Source organism: Mobula birostris, chromosome 3 (assembly GCF_030028105.1).
Source record: "Mobula birostris isolate sMobBir1 chromosome 3, sMobBir1.hap1, whole genome shotgun sequence".
Lineage (NCBI taxonomy): Eukaryota > Metazoa > Chordata > Chondrichthyes > Myliobatiformes > Myliobatidae > Mobula > Mobula birostris.
The window spans coordinates 231,546,914-231,572,002 of record NC_092372.1 but is presented as its reverse complement, the minus strand read 5'-3'; the positions used below and the strand labels follow the sequence as shown (position 1 = coordinate 231,572,002).

Here is a 25,089-nt window from a genome sequence, read left to right as displayed (position 1 = left end):
GTGGCATAATGTTGAGGCTAAAGAGTTCTAGACACTGCCAAAGCAAGCTCTTCGGGATTGAAAGAATTATGGATAATAACTTTGGAATTGCTGCTATCCTTAGAATGCTGGGTATTCTAAACAGCTACACTGTGGCATTGAGCACAGTTCACTGGGTTTAGTGGAAGATGAATCAAAATGGAGTGTAATAATGGTGCAGACTGCTGGAGGTACATCTGACTTGTAAGGTCTATGCATCCTGGATATGTGAGTGCAGAGTAGCTTCCTGGACCAACTCTTGCACATGTAACTTGCACACATAGTGAACTAGAAAATCAGAATGTTCTGTTTGGTGTGTTCTTGGGCTGCATTTCATGAGCAGTAGCAAATGCTGACTGTGGCACATAGTTTTATAACAGTTGATCAAAGCCTTGGTTTTATTGACAGAAATTTACTTGCAAAACATCTGAGGTTGATCAGAAGAATTAGGTCATGAGTTTCAGGACTGAGGATATAGAAGCTGAAAGCAGAATGTAACAAGTACAAGTGGGAATGCACATCAGCCCATGGAGAGATACTTAAAAATATAGATGTAGTGGAAATTTTAAAATAAAGCCATTGGCTTACCAAGCAGCAGCATGGGTTATTGAATATGAGAGGCTGGTGGAGTGACTGAGTAAAGCTGAGTAATAATGGTTCATTTACTGTGATGGGATTGTAGGGTGAGCTTCCAAGTTACCAGTGAGATGTGAGGAACAGATGTGTGGGCAGGTTATAATAATTTAAATATGGGTGACATGAAGTTTTGCACTTCAGGGGTTCAAATGCAAGACGAATATCTGTGGGTAGGACCTTGGGGGTGTTGATATACAAAGAGAACTTGGATGCAAGTTCATAGCTCCCTGTATAGTACTGTTCTAGTGTTTTCCTGTGACCATGTGGCTTTCACTCCCCATTTGATGGGAATGTGGGAAGAAAATTTTATTGGAAAAATTAGTAGAAAACATGATAGTTGAGCATCATAGCCTTGGCCAACAGTTCATTCTCCTGTATATAGATGCTGATATGTGTAGCCCTGTGCTGAATTTATGAATCCTGGATTAATTCCCCTTTGAACTGTAATGTAGCTGCTTGGGACTAATTCACTGAGTCTAAGTATGCACTTGGGATATTTGCTGCTGAGCTGCATTGTATGCTTTTCAGATTACCGCTCAGTAACTAACAATTAGTGTTGGCCACTTTAGATCAGGACTAGACTATTGAACCAGAATTAGGTTTAATGTTATTGGCAAAAGCCACGAAGCTTGCTTGTTTCTGTACAGAAAATTGCTTGCTTCTATTCACAATTTAGGATGTGCAGGTCAGAGAGAGTGTAGAGGGAGATGCCCTAGGATAACTTGGATGCTAGATTTCAGGTGTGTGGTAATTTAGGATGTGCAGGTCAGAGAGAGTGTAGAGGGAGATGCCCTAGGACAACTTGGATGCTAGATTTCAGGTGTGTGCTTGGATTGGGACAGCTAGTGATGTGTACCTAGAGGAGGGCAAAATTGAGAGTTGGTTTGGTTAAAGGGGCAAGATCGTGACTGGTTCAGGGAATGTGGAGAAAAGCTGTTCCCGATAACTTTTCAGGAACAAGGGCCACAGATTTTAAGCAAACGGCAGGTGACCGTTCTGTTTTCTCGAGGCTTTGGAGAGGGTGCAGAAAATATTCCTGGTGTTGCCTGGATTAAAGATATACTGTAAAGAGATTAGATTAATTTCTGCCACACACAAACTGCTGGAGGAACTCAGCAGGCCAGGCAAAATCTCTGGAACAAAGTACTGTCGACGTTTCAGGCTGAGGCCCTGTAAGGATGAAGGGTCTTTGCCTGAAATGTCAACTGTACTCTTTTTGATTGGTACAGCCTGACCTGCTAAATTCTTCCAGCATGATAGGATTAATTTCTTTTGTTTTTTTTCTGGGGAAGTTGCTGAAGGGAGTCTTACTAAACTACATATAAATTAATGAGAGACATAGTCTTCCCTGGGATAGAATTGTCAAGTATTAGAACTAAGTTTATGGCAAGTGGGAGAAAATTTAAAGGATTAAAGGACATATTCGAGACCGTTTTTTTTTACGGTGCTGGGTGTCCAGAATGTGCTGTCAAGGATGGTGGTGGAAACTGGTAGTGCAGGAGGCCAGCTGGAATCTGAGTCAAATAACCTGCGTTGGGGCTGTTGTGATTTCAGAGATTGGAGTGTTGCTTTGTGAACTGGATTCCAGATTGGGCTGCAGTAAACTGAAACCTACACTGTAGAGCAGAATCTAAGTGCTTGATGGGTGGTTAGCTGGTTGGCCAGTTCATAATCCATTTTCCTCTGGTTTAAAGTTACTTTACTCATAATTGAAGTACTAGGTTCTGGGTCTTTTCAGTTGCATGAAATTCTCCCTTACATGTACACATCCTTATTTGTTGCATCAGTAATATCAGGCCTGTCTCTGATTAGAGTGAGTTTCTTTATTTAAAAAGAAATTGAGCTGACTTGAAACTGTATGCATGTACATCAGGGCTCCAGTTAATTTGACATTTTGTGTGCTTTGTTCTGCCCCTAATCATAGGTTAGATTAAAAGTTGAAAAGGGGTGAGTGGCACCATAACGAAATGCCAAGAGATCTCATAGTGAAAACCTTTTGTTTGGAAGCCCTTTTATTGTTAGCTGCTTATTGTACAGCAAGGAGCAGCCTTGGATCTGATTTGATTGCATCTGTCTGGAGGTTGTCATAGCCAGGGGTGGTAATGGGGACAAACTTCCACTACCTATTAAGTGCTTCCAATGGCGTGCGCCTCAAATAACCTCTGACAACCAAGTCTAGCTCCGGGCCTTCTCATGTGGCTTAGCTACTAATACTGGTGGAACCGCTTGTACTGACAGGAGAAGGGGCAAAGGTGGCTTGCTGGCACCAGTTGCTTTTTGGGCAGATCATCTAGGAGAAGGAAAACTCATCTCAAACCTCCACTGCCTTCTGGCTATACCCACTCATGGGGAAGGCTTCAGGAGTAAACCCCTGAGGAAAAATCCGGAGTTGGAGCCCCCAAGGCAGTCCTACATTGAGTTCAATGCTGACTGGCAACTCCTGCAGTGCTGCTGGTACCAAACTCTATTGGTCTCTAATGTTTGGGCTCATCAGGTGCATGGAGGGGGGGAGCTTGCTGTCCATATCGTACTGTCCAGGTTGTGCATCTAGACAGCTAGGACACAATATCCCTGTTCAGCTCTGACTGACAGAGGCCTCACCTCACCAGTCTGAATCTTTGTTCTGTGATTTATATGTCCTTTCACATTTTGTTCACCTCCGGGTTACTTAACAGAAAATTACTATATTGTGAATAATATACTGGTGTGGATTGAGTATGGGTTGTGAGGATGTGAATGGTGGGGTTCAGTGATCTGGAATGGGGCCAGGTCCATTGACCAAGAGTTCCAGTGGCGTTTGAGGGATAGAGACAGGCAGAGTGAGTGGACAGGAATGTGGTAGAAAATGTAATGTAGAAAATTGAGGTCTTCCTTTGGTGGCAAACTGGCAGTAAGACTGTGCTGCTTAAATCACAAACAAGAGAAAATCTGCAGATGCTGGAAATCCAAGCAACACACACAAAATGCTGGAGGAACTCAGCAGGCCAGGCAGCATCTATGAAAAAGTACAGTCAACACTTCACAGACCGAAACATCAGTTGTACTCTTTCATACATGCTGCCTGGCCTGCTGAGTTCCTCCAGCACTATGTATGTGTTGCCTGTACTTTTTAAAACTGAAATGGATGGGTGATGCTGTCAGAGGGACCTGGGTATCTTTTGTATAGAAATTACTCAAGATTGTACAACAAGCAATTAGAACGCAAATGGTAAGAGTTAGGTGTACTACTGCTGCTTAGCCCCTAATGAGGTAGTGTAGAATATTGTGGACTGGCCAGATTCTTGCAGCAGAGGGAATATAGTGAATTGATAGCTGGGAACGCTTGTACAGGAGATTGGGTGAGGACCACTAAGGTTGTTTTATGAAGTAGACTGGACCTATTCTGTCCTACGTTTAGTAGAATGAAAGGTGATCTCATTGATTGGAGCAGTGTTCTTACATTACCTACAGTGTCTAGATCCAGGGGTTGGACTGTCAGGGAGCAGGCAGCCATTGATAGATTTTTAGCTGTTAAGGGAATTGAGGGGTATGTAGTTAGTGCAGGAAAATGGGTTGAGGGAGCTTAACCTTGGTTTTTATCATGGAGCAGGCATGAGAGCCTGAATGGCCTCTTGCTGCTTCTACTTGTGGTATCTTGATATACATTCAGTCTTCTCCTCCCATGTCCTGTTTGTAATTCTGTGGCCAATTTTGCGATCTTCGTTGTGTGCGGTCTTTTCTTTTTGCATGTTCAGGCAGCCTTGGGGAAGGGGATGTAGCTTATGGAGAGGGAATGAAGTCAGACAGTGTGACATTATTAAATACACTGATGTAAACTGCAGAACTTGTTAGTGGGAGGTATGGCTTGTAGGAGTAGTAACAATGAAGGGGCTTCATTGTATGTAGGCAGATACACAAAGTCAATGCAGTGAGTTCAGTATACACGGGTATAGGGCTCATGTCCTGAAACAGAAATCCACTGTGGTTTTATATCACTTGTAAACATTTTCAAATAGTGAGGTCTTAACCTTTTTAAATCTTGGAGGGAACTCTGGCATACCCACATCCATAACACTGTCACCTCAAATTTAAAAGAAGCCTTTATTAGATTTTTTTCATAAGTGACTTCCTCTCATCAGACACTGGGTTCCTTTCGGAAATGGGGATGCTGGGAACTGTGCGATTGTCTCGACTCCAAAGATCAGGTAGGGACTCTTACCACAAAAGCACTGACAGAGTTTTGAAAATGTTGTGAGCTATTTGATTTGTTCTGGTTAAAAGCCCACAAAGGTAGCACATCTGCAGGAGCGATGCAGAAACACCAGTGCAGGTAGTTGATTGCAGATTCCGATCTGTCATGTTAAGATGGAGTGGAAGAAAGAGGTGGGAGTTTAAATCCATTATAAAGCTAGTTTCAGCCCTTTCCCTGTTGAACGTTTTATTTGGAAGTTGTTCAGCCTCTTGCGTATATTTTGAAACTGAAGCTGCTGATCTGAGGAAACTTGCCATGATAGGCGATGTTTCCATGTCTCTTTGTGCTTCTCATCACATCTGATCTGCTGAACAATTTCCATAGCTGTTTTGGCAGCACTCTGGAAGTAGAGATGTGTGTGGAGAGAAAGTTTTTAATTCTTTTTCCCCTTTAATTCTTTCTTTGTTGCTCCTTTTACTCTTGTTTCTTTTCCGAATTTTGCCTGCTTCCCACCACTGGGAAGTGGCCTAGCCTCTGCTTTCTCATTGATCATCAAAGTTGTATGATTAACTGTTTCTGAAGGTGTTACTTTTTGCTTGATAAAGGGAACATTGTCCTTAGGACGTTGTTTGCCTCCTTTTCTCCTTTCCCCAGCCTGACCAGCAGCTGAAGATTTTGATTCCAGGTATTGAGTGGCTGTGGATGCCCTTCCTGCCTGAGAGTAAAATTGATGTTAGACTACCCATTAACCAGCATATTTGGATGTGGGACTGCAGCTAAGATCTCCTGCAGCACGCCCCCCCCCCCCCCACTTTCATCCTATTGGAGCATGCACTGAACAAACCCTGCATTTTAATGAGGACACCCAATTGTTGTATAAGTGGGTAGTTTGACATTCCAGGCATAATTAAAAAAAGTTAAAGCCAAACTTCAAAAGGCTTCCAAGCCAACCTCTGCTTGTTTCAGATAGTATGAACCACAGTAAGTGCTAGATATTCTCCCTCCATTAAGCTCTTTTTAAACTGCACTTGTTACTGAGATCTGCATACAGTAGAGTTGCCAGAAAGATGTGGCCTGATACTTAACCGCATACAATAATGCTCTGTTACTTGTCTCATTGTCCAGAGCCTCTGTTAGGGTGTTGTGATAGTATGGGTTATTTGATAGTATGTACTTACTGGTTTTTTCTCTCTGTCTGGATCAGATGGCAGCACAGAGGCAGCGGGCGTTGGCGATTATGTGCCGAGTTTACGTTGGATCGATTTACTATGAGCTGGGAGAAGATACCATTCGTCAGGCCTTTGCTCCCTTTGGACCAATTAAAAGCATCGATATGTCATGGGACTCTGTTACGATGAAGCACAAGGTTCTAATTTCCATCACCTTTCTATGTATTGGGTTGTATTTTTGGGTAACTTTAAGCCCTGTTAACAACTAATAGTCCCAATGGATGCTCTGTGAAACAATTTGTGCTAATTCTGACATCCAATCCCTCTGGACTTGATTCTGCCTCCCCAACCGGTGCATTGTCATTCTGGGTCCCATCTCTCCTTGTCTGCAAAGATATAAGTCTTCCTTCTGTGGAGGTACAACTTGTGCTTGTACAGGTCACAGTGCCCTGGATGAGATCACGATAACCAAATTACTGATGAATGTTTTATGTGATATCATTAATTTGAGATTTTGGCTGTTATTCCTTGAATGGACCTTGTATATTGACATATTCCCATTAAAATCTGCCACCTTCTGATTCAGTTCCCTTTGTACCTTCAACATTTCTACTGTAAGCCAAGCAGCCCTAGCTTCTCCGGTCTAAACTAACAGCTGATGTAATTCATTCCTTGAACCATTTGCGCAGTTTTCCTGTGCATAGAGCAGTACAGCACAGAGTAAGACCTGAAGGTGTCAAATTAATTATTTTGTCTGCTTGCACGTGATCCAAATCTCTCCATTTCCTGCATATTCATCAGTATGTTTAAAGCCTCTAAAATCCCACTATTGTATCTACTTCCATCACTACTGCTGATATCTAGTATATTGCCCAACGCATCTTCTTTCTTTTCTCTCCCCCTCCCTCAAATAGAACAAAGAACAGTACAGCACAGCAACAGGCTCTTCAGCCCACAATGTTGCACTGTACCAAATAAATTGCTAATCAAATAGCCAGCTAAATTAATCCCTTATGTCCATATCCTTCCATTTTCCTTACTTTCATGTGCTTATCTGCACATCCCTTAATGTATCTGCTTCCACACTACCCTGGGCAGTGCCTTCCAGGCATCCCCCCTCACATCTCTTCTCTCCCCTTAAATGCATGCCATTTGATATTAGACATTGTTTAATAAAGATATTGTCTGTCTATGTGTCTCATAATCTTAAACCTCTATCAGAGGGAACCACCCAAGTTACAGCACGTGGCCTCTAATCAAGACGATATCATGTTAAACCTCTTCTGTACCCTCTCCAAAGCCCCAACAACCTTCCAATAATGAAGCAACCATAAATGTATGCAATACTCCTAATGCGGCCTAACTGGAGTTGTATAAAGCTATAACTTGACTTTTGAACTCGGCCTTGATGAGCAAAGGGAAGCATACCATGTGCAGTTAAGTCAGAACCAGAATCAGGTTTATTATCACCTCAAGTGACGTAAAATTTATTAACTTAGCAGCAGTTCAATGAAATACAAAGTGAAAAAATAAATAAATGAAATAAAAGTAATAACAAGTAAATCAATTACAGAATACGTATATTGAACAGATTTAAAAAAAAACAAATACTGTATATTAAAAAAAAGTGAGGTGGTGTCCAAGGGTGTCAAGTGTCCATTTAGAAGAGAAGAAGGTGTTCCTGAATTGCTGAGTGTGTGCCTTCAGGCTTCTGTACCTCCTACCTGATCGTAATAGTGAGAAAAGGGCATGCCCTGGGTGCTGGAGATCCTTAATAATGGACGCTGCCTTTCTGAGACACTGCTCCCTGAAGATGTCCTTGGTACTTTGTAGGCTAGTACCCAAGATGGAGCCGACTAAATTTACAACCCTCTGCAGCTTCTTTCAGTCGTGTGCAGTAGCCCCCCCCGCCCCCAAGATCAGACAGTGATGCAGCCTGTTACCTACATATATATAAGAATATCTATCACAAACAGTGGAGTTCTCAGTACCTGCAGAACACCACAAATCTTAGGCCTCTCCAACCCTTCAATCAGAACCCTCTGTCTAATATGGGTAAGTCACTTCTAAATCCAAACAGCCAATTCACCATGAATCCCGTGCATCTTAATCTTATGGATGAGCCTCTCAGAAGGACCTTGCCAAGTGTCTTAAGGTCCATGTAGACAACATCCACAGCTCTGCCTTCATTACCCTCATCACCTCATCAAAAAAACACTCAAGTTAGTCGGTCATGACTTGCCTCACACAAAGCTATGCTGGCTATGATTTTCCAAATGATTCTATCCCTAAGTATTCTCTTCAGTAACTTCCCTACCATTGACTTCCCTAGTCACTGGCCTGTAGTTTCCATGGTTATTCCTGGTTCCCTTCTTGAATAATGGAACAACATTAGCTACTTGCCAGCTCTCTTGAGACTTCACCTTTGTTTATAGAGGACACGAATATATTGGTCAAAGACCCAGCAATTTCTTCACTTGTCTCCTGAATAACCTGGGATATATTCCATCAGCCTTGGGGACATCCACGTTAATGTTCTTTAAGACAAGGCCTACCCCATATCCTTCCCATCGAAGCAAATGTTCCCCCTTCATACTTGAGTGTTCCCACTTTCTCCCTGGTTATATTGCTGTTTTGGAAATATGGAATGTCTTGGGATTTTCTTTAATTCTACTTGCAAGGACTTTTCATCCTTTCTGCTGGCTTTCCTAATTCTCTTTGGCTTTTTTATAATCCTTAAGGACTCTGTTTGATTCTTACTTCCTAAGCTTTATATACCTTTTTCTTCCGCACTAAAACAATGACTTCTCAACATCTAAGATTCTCTTGCCTTGCCATCCTTGTCCTTCCTGACTGGAACATGCTTGTCCTGTACTCAGCAGTCTTCCTCTTTAAATGCCCTCCATATGTCAGATGTGAACTTGCCCAAAAGCAGCTGTTCCCAATTAACTCTCCCTAATTCATGCCTAATGCTTTTGTAATTTGCTCTGCTCCAATTTAATACACTCCCACATGGTCCATGTGTGTCCTTATCTCTAGTAATCTTAACACCTCAGGAATTGTCAGTGTTGGTCACCTGGCAGGCTCATTACCCAACACCAGGTGCAGTACAGCCCCTCTTAGACTGTCTTAGAAGTTGATTTAAGAAACCCTCCTGGATAGACCTAACATATTCTGCCCCCATGTGCGCTGAGAAGGTCCCTTTTTATATTAACAAAGTTTAAGTTCCCTCTTTCCCCCATGACAGCAATCCTGTTGTTTTTAGACCTCTCCTTAATCTGCTGGTGTACTTTTCCCACAAGTCCTGGTGGCTGTTGGGGGTGGTTCCTGTAGTATAATCCCATCAGTGATTTCCATTTTTGAGGTCTACCCATGTAGACTTAGTGGACGAACGCTCCATTATGTTCCTCGGAATTAGGGACAATATCATAGCTGCATTCAAACTGCCTCCCTCTCCCCCCCCCCCTCCCCGCCCACCTTCCTGTCTATCTTTGCTAAAACATATTCTTAAATGCATATCCTTGTGTTCCTCTAATATTTGATATATCCTTCCTGGAAGAAAGATTCCAACTATCTATCCTATTCATGCCTCTAATTTTATTTGCTTCTAACAGGTGTTTGTCATTGGTGCCACCACCCAGTGAACTGCAGATTACCACCATTCTCTCAGTGAAGAAGTATTTAGATGCCATCTAAACTGCCTCTTATCCTAAACCTTTCCCCTCAATTTGCCAGGAGACAAATATCAAGTTTAGGAGGAAGGATGTTATGTTGCAGTTATATAAATCATTGGAGAGATTGCACTTGGAGTATTGTAAAGTTTTAGTCACCTTGTTATATAAAGCATCGTCAAGCGGGAGAGGGTGTAGAAGAGCTTTTTGAGGATAGCTGGATTAGAGGGCCTGAGTTACAGGGAGAGGTTGGCCATGCTGGATCTTTGTTCCTTGAAGTATAGCAGACTGAGGGGTGACCTCAGAAGTTCATGGGGGTATGGATAAGTGGTTGGCTATAGTTTTCTCCCCCAGGGTTGGGAGTCCAAAATGAGAGGACATGGATACAAGGTGAGAGGACAGGGATTCAAGAGAGCTGTTTACACTGAGTGGTGAGTGTGGGAATGAGCTGCCTGAGAAACTGGTTAACTGGTACAAATTGTGACTTCATGAGGCATTTGGATAGGTAAATGGGGGGGGGCAGGCTTAGAGGGTTATGGGTTGAAGATTTGTGACTGGGGCTAGCAGGGAGGCTGCTGTGGTTGGTATGGACCAGTTGGGCCAAAGGGCCTGTTCCTATTCATTATAACTTAATGATAGCAGCATTTAAAATGTATTTCGACAACCATGTGGATGGGTAGAGAATGGAGGGATATGAATTGTGGGTGTAGATGGGGTTAGTTTCATATGGCTTTGTAGTCAGCAATTGCTATGGGCTGGAGTGCTGCATGGCTTCAAACCTCTTCGTATTAAATGTCCATTCATTCACGTTTTCTGTTATATACAGTTTATAAAATTCGGATAATTTCATAATCAGAAAAGAACAGCACAGCATAAACCTTCGGCACATCTAGTCTGTGCTGAACTATTTAAACTGACTACTGCCATCGACCTGCCTTCCATGTTCCTACCATCTGTGTACCTACCCAGACTTGAACGTTGAAATTGAGCTTGCTATTTGTGCTGGCAGCTTGTTCCACACTCTCATGACCCTCTGAGTGAAGTTTCCCCTCATGCTCCCCTTTAACCTTTCACCTTTCACCTTTAACCCATGACCTTTGGCTGTAGTCCCACCCAAACTGAATGGAAAAAGTCTGCTTGCGTTTACCCTATGTATACCCCTCATTATTCTGTATAGCTCTATTGAATCTCCTCTCAATCTTGTATGTTCCAAGGAATAAAGTCTTAACCTGTTCAATCTTTCCTTATAACTCAGGTCCTCCAGAGCTGATGACATCCTTGTAAATTTTCTCTGTTCTCTTTCAATCTTATTTACATCTTTATTGTAGTAGGTGACTGAAACTGCTCACAATACACCAAATTGGGCCTCACTAATGGCTTGTATAACTTCAACATAACATCCGATCTCCTGTATTCAGTACATTGATTTATAAAGGCCAATGTGCCAAAATCTTCCTTTTAAACCCTATCTACCTGTGCTGTCACTTTCAATGAACTATAGTCCTGTATTCCCAGATCCCTTTGTTCTACCACACTTAGCATTCACTGTGTAAGGCTTGCCTTGGTTGGTCCTTCTGAAGTGAAACACCTTGCACTTGTCTGCATTAAATTCCATCTGCCATTTTTCAGTCCAGCTGGTCCAGATCCTGATGCAGGCTTTGATAGTCTTCCTCGCTGTTGACTACAGCCCCAATCTTGCTGTCACCTGCAAACATGCTGATCCAGTTAACCACATTATCATCCAAATCATTGTTAGAGTTGACAAAAAACATTGGACCCAGGATTGATCCTTGGGGCACACCACTAGTCACAGGCTTCCAGTCAGAGGGCAACCCTCTACCACCTCTCTCTGGCTTCTCTGACAAAGCCAATGTCTAATCCACTTTACTACTTAATTGTGAATGCCGAGTGACTGAACCCTCTTGACTAACCTCTCATGTGATACCTTGTCAAATGCCTTGCGACGGTCCATGTAGACAATATCCCTGCCTCGCCTTCGTCCTCTTTCCTGGTAACTTCCTTGAAAAACTATAAGATTGGTTAGATATGACTTACCATGCATGAAGCCATGCTGAGTATTCTTAATCATTCCATGTCTATCCAAATACTCGTATCTGGTCACTTAGAACACCTTCCAATAACTTTCCCACTGACTCACTGGCGTATTACTTCCTGGTTAGTTTTTAGAGCCTTTCTTAAACAGTTGAACAACGTTGACTATCCTCGAATCCTCTGCTACCTTTCCTGTCACTGAGGATGATTTGAATATCTCTGCTAGGGCCCCAAGGTCATCATGACATGTGCTTTTTTGCTTACACTGAGTGTGTAAAGGGCCATTTATTTCATTCATGTTTTATGTCTCAATCCACTCTTAACACAGTTCTTCTGATACATTTATACTTCAGCCTTCTACATGGCACCTTGTCAGATGCTTTTTGGAAATCTGAATTTACTCCCGTTCCCTTCTTGTCAATTGCTCTTGTTACATCCTTAAAACAGTTTCAGCGAGTTGTCAAGCATGATTTATTTTGATTAAGCTGTTAACTGGGTTTAATTTATATTCAGTTTCCCAAAATGATTAGCTACTTTCTTTGATTATTGACTCCAGCATTTTTCCATTAGTAGCTATTAAACTAATGGCAGGTCCTTGCCATTTTCTTTTTTCCCCTTTTTTTTCCAACAGTGGAATCTTTGGTTAGTTTACAATCTGGTATCCTCTCAGAGCTACAAAAAAAATGTCAACCAGCGTGTCCACTATCTGTAGCCATTTCCTTTAAATCTCTATCACGCAATCCATCAGATCCTGATAACTTGTCCATCTTTAGCCTCCTGAATTTCTTCAAAATTTATGCTTTGTAGGGAGAATTATTAAGTTCTGCAAGTGTCTTTTAAACTTGCAATATTGCAGCCCAATTTTTCTGTGCCCTCACCTATGATAATAAATGACTTCACCACCACCCTATTGGTTTATGTCACAAACAAGAGAAAATCTGCAGGTGCTGGAAATCTGAGCAACGTACACAAAATGTTGGAGGAATTCAGCAGGCCAGGCAGCATCTATGGAAAAAAAATACAGTCAATGTTTCAGGCCGAAACCCTTCAGCAGGACTGGAGTAAAAAAGCTGAGGAGTAGATTTGAAAGGTGATGGAGGGAAGAGAGAAACACCAGGCTATAGCTGAAACTTGGAAGGTGAGGGATGAAGCAAAGAGCTAGGAAGTTGATTGGTGAAAGCATGTTTAAGATAAACCAATGGACTCTCACAGCTACCTGGACTATACCTCATCCCACCCTGCTGTGTAGCAAAATGCCATTTCCCTTGCTTAATTCCTCCGTGTCTGCCGCATTTGCTCTCAGCATGAAGCTTTTCATTCTAGAGCGAAGGAGATAGAAATCTAGAAACATAGAAAATCTGCAGCACAATACAGACTCTTCGGCCCACAATGCTGTGCCGAACATATCCCTGTCTTAGAAATTACCTACGGTTACCCATAGCCCTCTATTTTTTTTGAAGCTCCAAGTACCTTTCCAATAGTCTCTTAAAAGATCCTATTGTATCCGCCTCCACCACTGTCGCCGGCAGCCCATTCCACGCACTCACCACTTTCTGCGTCTTTAAAAAAAACTTAACCTGACATCTCCTCTGTACCTACTTCCAAGCACCTTAAAACTGTGCCTTCTTGTGCTAGCCATTTCAGCCCTGGGAAGAAGCCTCTTGACTATCCACATGATCAAAGCCTCAATGTCCTCCTTTTTCAAAGAGAAAAACACCAGACGATGGGTGAAACTTGGTTGGGGTGGGATGAAGCAAAGAGCTAGGAAGTTGATGGGTGAAAGAGAAGGCCATGGAAGAGATAAGAAAGAAGGAAAGGGGCAGAGGAGCACCAGAGGGAGGTGATGGGCAGCCAAGGAGATAACATAGATAACATGAGAGAGGGACAAGGGAATGGGAAATGGTGAGGGGAAGGGTGGAGGCATTACTGGAAGTTTGAGAAATCGATGTTCACGCCATCAGGTTGGAGACTACCCAAACGGAATACGAGGTGTTTTCCTCCAACCTAAGTGTGGCCTTATCCTGACAGTGGAGGAGGCCATGGATGGACATATTGGAATGGGAAGTGGAATTAAAATGGGTGGCCACTGGGAGATCCTGCTTGTTCTGGCGGATGGAGCGTGGAAGCTCAGTGAAGCGGTCTCCCAGTCTACATTGGGTCTCACCGATGTAAAGGAGGCCACACCAGGAGCACCGAACACAGTATATTACCGCAACAGACTCTCAGGTGAAGCGTCGCCTCACTTGGAAGGACTGTTTGGGGTCCTGAATGGTAGTGAGGGAGGTGATGTAGGGCAGTTGAAATACTTGTTCTGCTTGTAAGAATAAGTGCCAGGAGGGAGATCAGTGGGGAAGGGCGAATGGACAAGGAAGTTGCTTAGGGAGCAATCCCTGCGGAAAGCAGAAAGTGGGTGGGGAAAGATGTGTTTGGTGCTGGGATCCATTTGGAGGTGGCTGAAGTTTCAGAGAATTATGTGTTGAATGCAGAGGCTGGGAGGGGGTTGGATTTTCTCCCCGTTTGGAAAATAGTCCACACATTTATTTCTACTACCAAAGTGCGTGGCCATGCATTTTCCAACATTGTATTTCATTTGCCACTTTCTTGACCATTCCCCTAATCTGTCTAAGTCCTTCTGCATCCTACCTGTTTCTTCAGTGCTACCTGCCTCTCCACCAACCTTTGAATCAGCTGTAAACTTGGCAACAAAGCCATCTATTCCATCATCTAAATCATTTATTTACAGCATAAAAAGCAGTGGTCCCTACACAGACCCTGTGGAACACCTCTAGCCGCTGGCAGCCAAGCAGAAAAGAATCCTTTTATTCCCACTAGCTGCCTCCTAGCCAATGCTCTGACCATGTTAGTAACTTTCCTGTAATACCTTGGGCACTTAACTTGGTAAGCAGCCTCATGTGTGGCACCTTGTCAAAGACCTTCTGAAAGTCCAAATATACAACATCCACTGCATTCCCTTCATCTATCCTTCTTGTAATCTCCTCGAAGAATTCCAACAGGTTCGTCAGGCAGGATTTTTCCTGAAGGAAGCCATGCTGACTTTGTGCTGTCTTGTCCTGTGTCACCAAGTACTCCATCACCTCATCCTTAACAGTTGACTCTAACATCTTCCCAACCGCTGAGGTCAGGTTAACTGATCTATAATTTCCTTTCTGCTGCCTTCCTCCTTTCTTAAAGAGTGGAGTGACATTTGCAATTTTCCGGTCCTCTGGCACCATGCCAGAGTCCAGTGATTTTTAAAAGATCATTTCTAATGCTTCCACAATCTCTAACGCTACCTCTTTCCAAACCCTAGGGTGCGGTTCATCTGGTCCAGGTAACTTGGGTCTTTCAGCTTTTTGAGTACCTTCTCCTTTGTAATTGTAACTGCACTTGTCTTCCCTCACACCCATCAACCTCTGGCATACTGCTAGTGTCTCCCACAGTGAAGACTGATGCAAAATACTCATTTAGGTCATCTGCCATCTCCTTGTCCCCTGTTGTTATTTCTCCAGCGTCATTTTCTAGCGGTCCTATGTCCACTCTAATCTGGACCTGCATGTTAATTCTCCCATGACTACCATGACATTGCCCTTTTGACACGCCTTTTCTATTTCTTGTTGTAAACTGTGGTCCACCACCCAGCCACTGTTGGGAGGCCTGTATATAACAGCCATTAGGGTTCTTTTACCCTTGCAGTTTCTTATCTCAACCCACAAGATTCAACATCTTCCAATCCAATCTTCAAATCCAGTCTTTCTACTGATTTTTTAAAAACGCAAACAACAGGAATTCTGCAGATGCTGAAAATTCAAGCAACACACATCAAAGTTGTTGGTGAACGCAGCAGACCAGGCAGCATCTCTAGGAAGAGGTACAGTCGACGTTTCATAGAAACATAGAAACATAGAAAATAGGTGCAGGAGTAGGCCATTCGGCCCTTCGAGCCTGCACCGCCATTTATTATGATCATGGCTGATCATCCAACTCAGAACCCCGCTCCAGCCTTCCCTCCATACCCCCTGACCCCCATAGCCACAAGGGCCATATCTAACTCCCTCTTAAATATAGCCAATGAACTGGCCTCAACTGTTTCCTGTGGCAGAGAATTCCACAGATTCACCACTCTCTGTGTGATGAAGTTTTTCCTAATCTCGGTCCTAAAAGGCTTCCCCTCTATCCTCAAACTGTGGCCCCTCGTTCTGGACTTCCCCAACATCGGGAACAATCTTCCTGCATCTAGCCTGTCCAATCCCTTTAGGATCTTGTACGTTTCAATCAGATCCCCCCTCAATCTTCTAAATTCCAACGAGTACCAACCCAGTTCATCCAGTCTTTCTTCATATGAAAGTCCTGCCATCCCAGGAATCAATCTGGTGAACCTTCTTTGTACTCCCTCTATGGCAAGGATGTCTTTCCTCAGATTAGGGGACCAAAACTGCACACAATACTCCAGGTGTGGTCTCACCAAGGCCTTGTACAACTGCAGTAGTACCTCCCTGCTCCTGTACTCGAATCCTCTCGCTATAAATGCCAGCATACCATTCGCCTTTTTCACCGCCTGCTGTACCTGCATGCCCACTTTCAATAACTGGTGTATAATGACACCCAGGTCTCGTTGCACTTCCCCTTTTCCTAATCGGCCACCATTCAGATAATAATCTGTTTTCCTATTTTTGCCACCAAAGTGGATAACTTCACATTTATCCACATTAAATTGCATCTGCCATGAATTTGCCCACTCACCCAACCTATCCAAGTCACCCTGCATCCTCTTAGCATCCTCCTCACAGCTAACACTGCCACCCAGCTTCGTGTCATCTGCAAACTTGGAGATGCTGCATTTAATTCCCTCATCCAAGTCATTAATATATACTGTAAACAACTGGGGTCCCAGCACTGAGCCTTGCGGTACCCCACTAGTCACCGCCTGCCATTCTGAAAAGGTCCCGTTTATTCCCACTCTTTGCTTCCGGTCTGCTAACCAATTCTCCACCCACACCAATACCTTACCCCCAATACCGTGTGCTTTAAGTTTGCACACTAATCTCCTGTGTGGGACCTTGTCAAAAGCCTTTTGAAAATCCAAATATACCACATCCACTGGTTCTCCCCTATCCACTCTACTAGTTACATCCTCAAAAAATTCTATGAGATTCATCAGACATGATTTTCCTTTCACAAATCCATGCTGACTTTGTCCGATGATTTCACCACTTTCCAAATGTGCTGTTATCACATCCTTGATAACTGACTCCAGCAGTTTCCCCACCACTGACGTTAGGCTAACCGGTCTATAATTCCCCGGTTTCTCTCTCCCTCCTTTTTTAAAAAGTGGAGTTACGTTAGCCACCCTCCAATCCTCAGGAACTAGTTTCAGTCCGAGACCCTTCGTCAAGACTAACTGAAGGAAGAGTTAGTAAGAGATTTGAGAGGGGGAGGGGGAGATCCAAAATGATAGGAGAAGACAGGAGAGGGAGGGATGGAGCCAAGAGCTGGACAGGTGATTGGCAAAGGGGATACGAGAGGATCATGGGACAGGAGGTCTGGGGAGAAAGACGGTGGGGGGAGGGAACCCAGAAGATGGGCAAGGGGTATAGTCAGAGGGACAGAAAGAGAAAAAGGAGAGTGAGAGAAAGAATGTGTGTATAAAATTAAATAACAGATGGGGTACGAGGGGGAGGTGGGGCATTAGCTGAAGTTAGAGAAGTCGATGTTCATGCCATCAGGTTGGAGGCTACCTGCCGCATCTGCTCTCAGGATGAGGCTTTTCATTCCAGGAACGAGGGAGATGTCCTCCTTTTTTAAAGAAAGGAGCTTCCTTTCCTCCACTATCAACTCTGCTCTCAAACGCATCTCCCCCATTTCACGTACATCTGCTCTCACTCCATCCTCCTGCCACCCCACTAGGAATAGGGTTCCCCTGGTCCTCACCTACCACCCCACCAGCCTCCGGGTCCAACATATTACTCTCCGTAACTTCCGCCACCTCCAACGGGATCCCACCACTAAGCACATCTTCCCCTCACCTCCCTCTCTGCTTTCCGCAGGGATCGCTCCCTACGCGACTCCCTTGTCCATTCGTTCCCCCCCCATCCCTCCCCACTGATCTCCCTCCTGGCACTTATCCTTGTAAGCGGAACAAGTGCTACACATGCCCTTACACTTCCTCCCTTACCACCATTCAGGGCCCCAAACAGTCCTTCCAGGTGAGTCGGCTGGGGTGATATACCGTGTCCGGTGCTCCCGATGTGGCCTTCTATATATTGGCGAGACCCGGCGCAGACTGGGAGACCGCTTTGCTGAACACCTACGCTCTGTCCGCCAGAGAAGCAGGATCTCCCAGTGGCCACACATTTTAATTCCACATCCCATTCCCATTCTGACATGTCTATCCACGGCCTCCTCTACTGTAAAGATGAAGCCACACTCAGGTTGGAGGAACAACACCTTATATTCCGTCTGGGTAGCCTCCAACCTGATGGCATGAACATTGACTTCTCTAACTTCCGCTAATGCCCCACCTCCCCCTCATACCCCATCTGTTATTTAATTTTATACACACATTCTTTCTCTCACTCTCCTTTTTCTCCCTCTGTCCCTCTGACTATACCCCTTGCCCATCCTCTGGGTTCCCCCCCACCTTGTCTTTCTCCCCGGACCTCCTGTCCCATGATCCTCTCGTATCCCTTTTGCCAATCACCTGTCCAGCTCTTGGCTCCATCCCTCCCCCTCCTGTCTTCTCCTATCATTTTGGATCTCCCCCTCCCCCTCCCACTTTCAAATCTCTTACGAGCTCTTCCTTCAGTTAGTCCTGACGAAGGGTCTGGGCCTGAAACGTCGACTGTACCTCTTTCTAGAGATGCTGCCTGGCCTGCTGCATTCACCAGCAACTTTGATGTGTGTTGCTTTCTACTGATTTGATGCCATTCTTTACCAGTAGAGCCATACCACCCCCTCTGCCTACCTTCCTATCTCTCCGATATAAAGTGTAACCTTGGATGTTCAGTTCCCAACTACAACCATCCTTCAGCCATGATTCAGTGACGGCTACCACATCATGCTTGACAATCTGTAGTAGTGCAACAACATCATCCACGTTACTACTTAATAGTATGCGTATTTAGATACAACACCTTGACTACTGTATTTGCGCTCCTTTCTGATTCTGCATCCCTAATGTTTTGATACTCAGCCTGTTGGCTGCAACTAAGTCCCATCAACTGCCTGTACTTTCTGACAGTCTGACTGCACAGTATCTTTAATTTTTTACCATCTTTCCTATCCTGAGTCCCTTCACTCTGGTTCCCACCCCCCTGCCCTATCTACTTGAGTGACTACGATGGAGAGGCAAATTGGGTGAGGACTTGGCCAGAGACATGGAATTTTAGCATCCTTTCTAATGCAGCAAAAAGCTAACCTGGGATGCGCATTATTGAATAAGTAGAATCTTTTTAATTTCATGGGAGTTTGAATTCAAAAGTACAATTTTAGTTGCATGGAGCCTAGAGTAATTTTGATTACTCAGTGAGAATCTGCACTGCAAAATGTATTTGTTTTTCAGGAGAATTATCTGAGGGAAGCTGGGGCCAAAAGTGTTCTAACTATAGAATGGTTGCATGTTGTAATGTGTGGGATGATTTCAGAAAGGTGCCTTGGGTGTTAGGTTAACTCAAGGACAAATTGAGTGGCTTCATCTAGTCATTGAAGTCGAGGTGGGAAGACAAGCTGTTTTAAGATTGAGAGACAGGGCATTGGAACTGTGGCAACACCACGGTAGACCAACGTCCTTTCAAATTTCTCAATAATGAGGAGCAGCAACCCTCCCTAAATGGTTGCCTTAGAAACAAAGGTGGAAGAGTGAAATGATTAATTGGGAAAAGCTTATGCAGCCTCCAACCTGCTGTACAGGTTTGTCAGTTCGCTGAAGTTTTATTGTGTGTTTTTGTGATGACTGGGGCCGCTGCTGGTTAACTGGCGCTATAGATTGCACTGTGCTCTAGTGGACTAGAAAGTGAGGCCCTTCCTTTTACTCGCAGGGGTTTGCCTTTGTGGAGTACGAGGTTCCAGAGGCAGCTCAACTTGCCCTTGAGCAGATGAACTCGGTGATGTTGGGAGGCAGAAATATCAAGGTAAGTCACTCAAATACATTAATGTGTGGGCTGTGCGACCACAGCAGACTAAGGTCCTTTCGATTGCATCAATGTGAAATGTATCTGTGGTATATGAAAGAAATGAAGCATTGAAGCAGATGTAGTTGGTGATAAATGGATTGTGGTTGTGAAATTGGTGGTTGTAAGTGGCTGTGGCTATCTGTGGTAATGGGAAAAGCTCATTTTGTTGTCATCTATTTGGTAGTGTTGTAGACAGCTAGATGTTCCTCTGTAATTCACAACTTGATTCAGTTATATTTTTAATAATTAATGTGCACTGGTCAAGTGCTGCTTCACTTATCTTGATGTGATTTGGGTGGTCACTCCACCCCTAACCCCTTCCCTCAAAACAACCAAAGCACCCCAGCAGATATTCAGGTGCCATATGATGTAGCAATTTTCACATTACAGGTTACGTCTCAACTTGTAGGTTTATTTATAGTAGACAGAGATGTTCTGGATTCATTGGTTAAGGGCTGTTACAGGCATGCTGTATATTAATGCATGCCTCAGCAACTGATCAGGGATATGCTTCAACACGTGATCAAATGTGACAATAGGACTGTCCATTTGAGACACTTGTCACTGCTCTAACTTGTTAACCATCCAACAACTGGTAAGTAAATTTAGGGATAGCTGGTAAATAGAGGAACTGATGTGCTAATGATGATGCACAATTGGCTATTGAGCGTTGAGAGAATTGCACATCTTGTATGGCTTAAGTAGACTTCTGAGGGGAGCTAGATTTACACAAGGTTAGAGATCTAACTGTTTTGGGCACAGGTTTCATTGCAAGAAAATCCGAAACATTGGGCTTGGTCACTTGTTTGTGTCTACCATAAAGGCTAAAGACTGTCACTGAAATCATAGCATTGTGGAAAGCAGGGACAGCTGAGCTGTGAGGAGTTTAGGGTAGTTGGGTGCCGTGAATATGTTGAATATGTGTATTCCAGACGGTGGGTGCAGTGCTGCAAGTTGTTCCTAGATTAATATGGTTTAAAGATGTTGCGAGGGGGAGATTTGGGATAGGGTAGACATGTGAATGGAGTGAAGAACATAATAATGCAAGGTAGAGAGAGAGAGAGAGTAGATGAGATTAAATGTTCTGGGACAGAAGATCATCAGACAGAGTGCACAATATTTAGTGTCCTGATTGGTCTTGTGGAAAGGTATTGATAATAGCGAATAGTGAGTGTTAACTGTTTGAGCTTCCTGAGCTGGGTTTGTGGAGAGCAAAAACCTTGGTGACTTTACAATGGATCCCGAGTTTAACCTCAGTTCCTCCAGTCCTCATTAAAGCAGCGTTTTTGTGCCCATGTTTAATCTCTAGGATTTTACTAATTTTTATGAATGCTGCCATAACGGTTCCTATGATGTGATTAGAAACGACCTCTTTTCTTTGTGTCTCTTCCAAGCTTTCATATAGAGCAGGATTCGGCTGCAGAGCGCCCTCCTCGCCAGCCAAGCAGCCTGTCTGTTCAGAAGAAGCAGCAGCTATAAATTCCAGCATTAAGGTGCCACAGCCAGGAGCACACGGCATTCTGAGTGACTGCACCTCCCAGGACCATCCTGGGGTTTGGAGGGAGGGAGCCAGGCAGACTGGGCTGGGTTTTGCCTATCTTCCCTCTGCAATATTTTTTTCTAGTGATGTTTTCATGAAAAGCAATTGCAGGACATTAGACTGGAGTTTTGTTTTAAAAAAATTACATAGCATCTATTCTTGGCTTGTCCTGTTGGCAGCTGGCTCTGACCATGTCTTTGTTTTGTGTGGAGTACAGGGAAGACTTTGAGCAGGTACTGTGGGTTTGGCTTAGTTACCTGCCAGTGAAATCTCTAGGAGCTGTGCTTCACTTGACAATGCTTGACTGTTTTCAATCAAGTGAAAGATCCCTTTTGTAAAAGTAGTTGGAAGATTATACACGGAACTGACTGGATCATAGAGAAGGGCGGCATTAACCAACTCTGTCTGGACCCTTAATTATAACCAGACACTACAGTGATCTCTGGACATCCATTCTGTGTGCTGACACTTTGCTTGTTGTTCAGTGTGCCATCTGCACCTCTGGATGTTCTCATTGTTCTGCTCGTTGGGGTCACAATCCCATGTTCGCTATTTTCTTGTAAAGAATGGCAACGCTGTGCTTGGAGTTGGACCCTTGATAGTTATGTGCACAAAAAATTAGTTGGAACTCTTGCTAGCCTGCACTTCAAGTATTTTTTTCTTGTTTCGTGCTGCAGATCTAGTTTAAATCTTTATTGATTTAAAATATCAGTGCGTCCTGTACTGTGAAGGAAGGCACTCTCTGCTCACTTCCCCTGTGCATCCTCAATGTGTTGGACATTTTACATCAACTGGACAATGAGGAACCTGCATCGTTTTAGTTTCCCACCTACTAGCAAATCAGCTTGTAATTCAACTTCCAAATAATAAATGCATAAGTTTTGAAACCAGTCTCCGATCTCTTCTTTCCAACCACCCACCGTGTTTACTGCAATGGTTCTGTCCTGTCTCCACAGCAGGTTGCGCTTAGCTTCTGATTTACATTGTCATGCCTCTATGTTCTGCGATTGGCTGGGGGGACAAGTCAGGGCCGTCCCAGTAAACATAGACTCAGATGTCAGCTTGTGTTTGGTATCTGTTAAAGGGGCCTTCAGCCCATTTAAAAAGTGGTAAGTTTCAACAGCTTGCTGTCAGGCACAATCCTCTGCCAATAGTTCCGAATCATGTGCTGCTGTGTTGGAGAGAAATCCAGCTCGTGACGTTGCTTTTTCTCCCACTGCCTGGTGTCGCTGCTTGTGCTCCTACCTGTGGCGTATTCTGGGTGGGGTGACATCACTCCGGTCTGCTTGTTCTGTAGCTGTCCTGTACAAATCATCCACAGCTGAATGATTTCTGTGGAAGGTTTTGTACAGTGCAGCTGCAGTGATGTCATTCTACCCAGAATGCACCCCAGGGAGGTGTGTGGGCTGCCTAACTCTTCCCTCCCCCCCTCGCTCCCTGTACATGCCCTTTCCCGGTGGTGAACAAACGCGAGGTGACGGGGTGGATTTCTCCGCAGTACCACAACGTGTGGCTCGGAGCACTTGGCAGGGGATTGTGTGTGGGAGCAGGAAATTTACTGTTTTTTAAATGAGGTGTAGTTTCCCTTTAATTAGATGTGCCAGCATGCTACATACTCTCCTGGAAAACACTATGGTTTTCTTTGTGAATACTGGAGGCCAGTGTTCTTTGAGTGGTCTGGAAAAACAAATGAGCTTTGAAAGCAAGTCTCTTCCCAATGGAAGTAGACTCAGAGACCCACTCACTCCCATTACTGATGGGCACCTTTTGCAAATATTTCTGGGGCACTTACAATGTCCTAGGAAGATTCCAGTTAGCATCTCAGTTCTTAGCCTGTGTTTTTCAGGAGAAGTGGCATGGTTCGTATTAATTTCTAGCTTGGTCTGTAATTGGCGGGGGTTTCTTTTGTTACAGGTTGGCAGACCGAGTAACATAGGACAAGCTCAACCAATCATAGACCAGCTTGCAGAGGAAGCCAGGGCGTTTAACAGAATTTATGTCGCGTCCGTTCACCCGGATCTGTCGGATGATGACATTAAAAGTGTGTTCGAGGCCTTTGGAAAGATTAAATCCTGCACCTTGGCCCGAGACCCCACAACGGGGAAGCACAAAGGATATGGATTCATTGGTGAGTGTTCTGTTGGTAAAACTAGTTTCTTGACAGTATTGTGCAGAAAGAGAGGAACACACATTTATAAAATTAAATACAGGGCCTGTCATTTTTGTAAAGTGGAGTTGGACAGAGTAATAGCCTTTCACCTCAGGGACTTTCGCGACCTTTGCAGCCCAAGTAGATGGTGTGAAGGACTGCTCTCTGCTTCCTTTCAGATCCTCTGTATCAAGTTTAAACACTCTCCATCTAATTTCCTTTTGCTGTTTGATTTTATTTTCTTCCTACCTTGTTTTTCCCCATGCTAAAGCACCATGCTACCTCTAAATTTAACCAGACTGCCAGTCACTCAGCATTGAAAAGCCATCAGGATAGTACGTCAGAATTGGAAGCGTTGTCTGATGGAGTGGGAATAACTCCTGGAAGAAAAGGCTGATTGTTAGAATCACAGAGGACAAGCTGTGCATTTCATCGTAACCACTGCCAGAGCTGGTAACAGTGGGAACATATTTATTCCTTAGTGCCATCAGCCCTTTTCCTTTCCTCCTATTAGTTGATGCTGCTTCAACTAGTACTGCTTAAAGTATAGATCTTTATGCACGTGTATGCAGGCTGGCAAGCTGACTTGTCGATATAGGTCACACAGACACTTTTGTGCCATGGGCACAGCCACTGTGCAAGGATGCTGCATTTTTAACATCCAGGTTTTCGTCGTCACTGTAATCCAAGACTTGTGCCAGCTCTGTTATCTGGAACTTGTGGAGTCGGGCATTCTTCATCTGTGCTGCCACTACAGAGTGATATGTAAGCAATCCTTAATCTCTGACACTTCGATACTGCTGTTGACCATTCCTGTTTGACTGTTACATAATGTATCAGTTATCGCTAGCTAACTACAGATATGTATTGTACGTTCTGTCTAAACACAGCACTTGTCTTGAAACCTAGAATCCAGGGTGAATGGGGAGGGGGGCTTGTAGTTCCTAAGTTTTCCAAGCTTTCCTTGTCTTTCTGTAGCAGTTGTAGATGAACTGATTGTTGTGATTAGTCAACTACTACCTTTACAGCTACCAGGATGCTAGTGGTCAATTTGATATCCTGCAGTGTCCTGACTTCAGATAATTCCTGTTGCAGTTCAGAAGGAAAATGAACCAGCAACCGGGAAAAAGTTGTCAGCCAAACTTGAGAGTTGAGCATGAAATGAATGTGTTGCAAAAGTGGGCACTATATCCAGTTGCAGGTTGACCATGCCAACGCTTCTAGCCTGGATGTACTAAGTAGTTGGTTCCATTTAAAAATTTCTGTATTGTCTGCAGTGTCAGTAGAAAACAGCATCGGTTGACCAAGATGACTTATGTGCAGTACTGATCATACCCTGGATACTGAATGGTGAAGCTGGGTGCTTGCATTGATGATTCCGATGTTTTACAGCTTCAGGAAGATTATCTGATCTCACATTTTGGGTTGGTAAGAGAATTTGGAGGATGGAATTGTGATTATTTTAACTGTACAGTTAGACTTGTTAGGCTAAATGGACTTCTATCTCACGCAAAG

The 25,089-nt window shown here is 43.9% G+C and overlaps 1 protein-coding gene across 4 annotated transcripts in view; it reads left to right on the top strand.

Annotated features, from left to right (window-relative positions):
* LOC140195649 (poly(U)-binding-splicing factor PUF60-like) overlaps positions 1-25,089 on the top strand; it is a 71,135-nt gene that overhangs the window by 23,003 nt on the left and 23,043 nt on the right. For 3 of the 4 annotated variants that reach the window (XM_072254339.1, XM_072254340.1, XM_072254342.1), the window contains 4 exons: positions 4,773-4,838; positions 6,030-6,191; positions 19,751-19,843; positions 23,340-23,553. In XM_072254339.1, coding sequence (XP_072110440.1) covers positions 4,773-4,838; positions 6,030-6,191; positions 19,751-19,843; positions 23,340-23,553 — 535 coding nt within the window. The remainder of the gene's footprint in view (positions 1-4,772; positions 4,839-6,029; positions 6,192-19,750; positions 19,844-23,339; positions 23,554-25,089) is intronic. The other variant, XM_072254341.1, reaches the window with a different exon arrangement.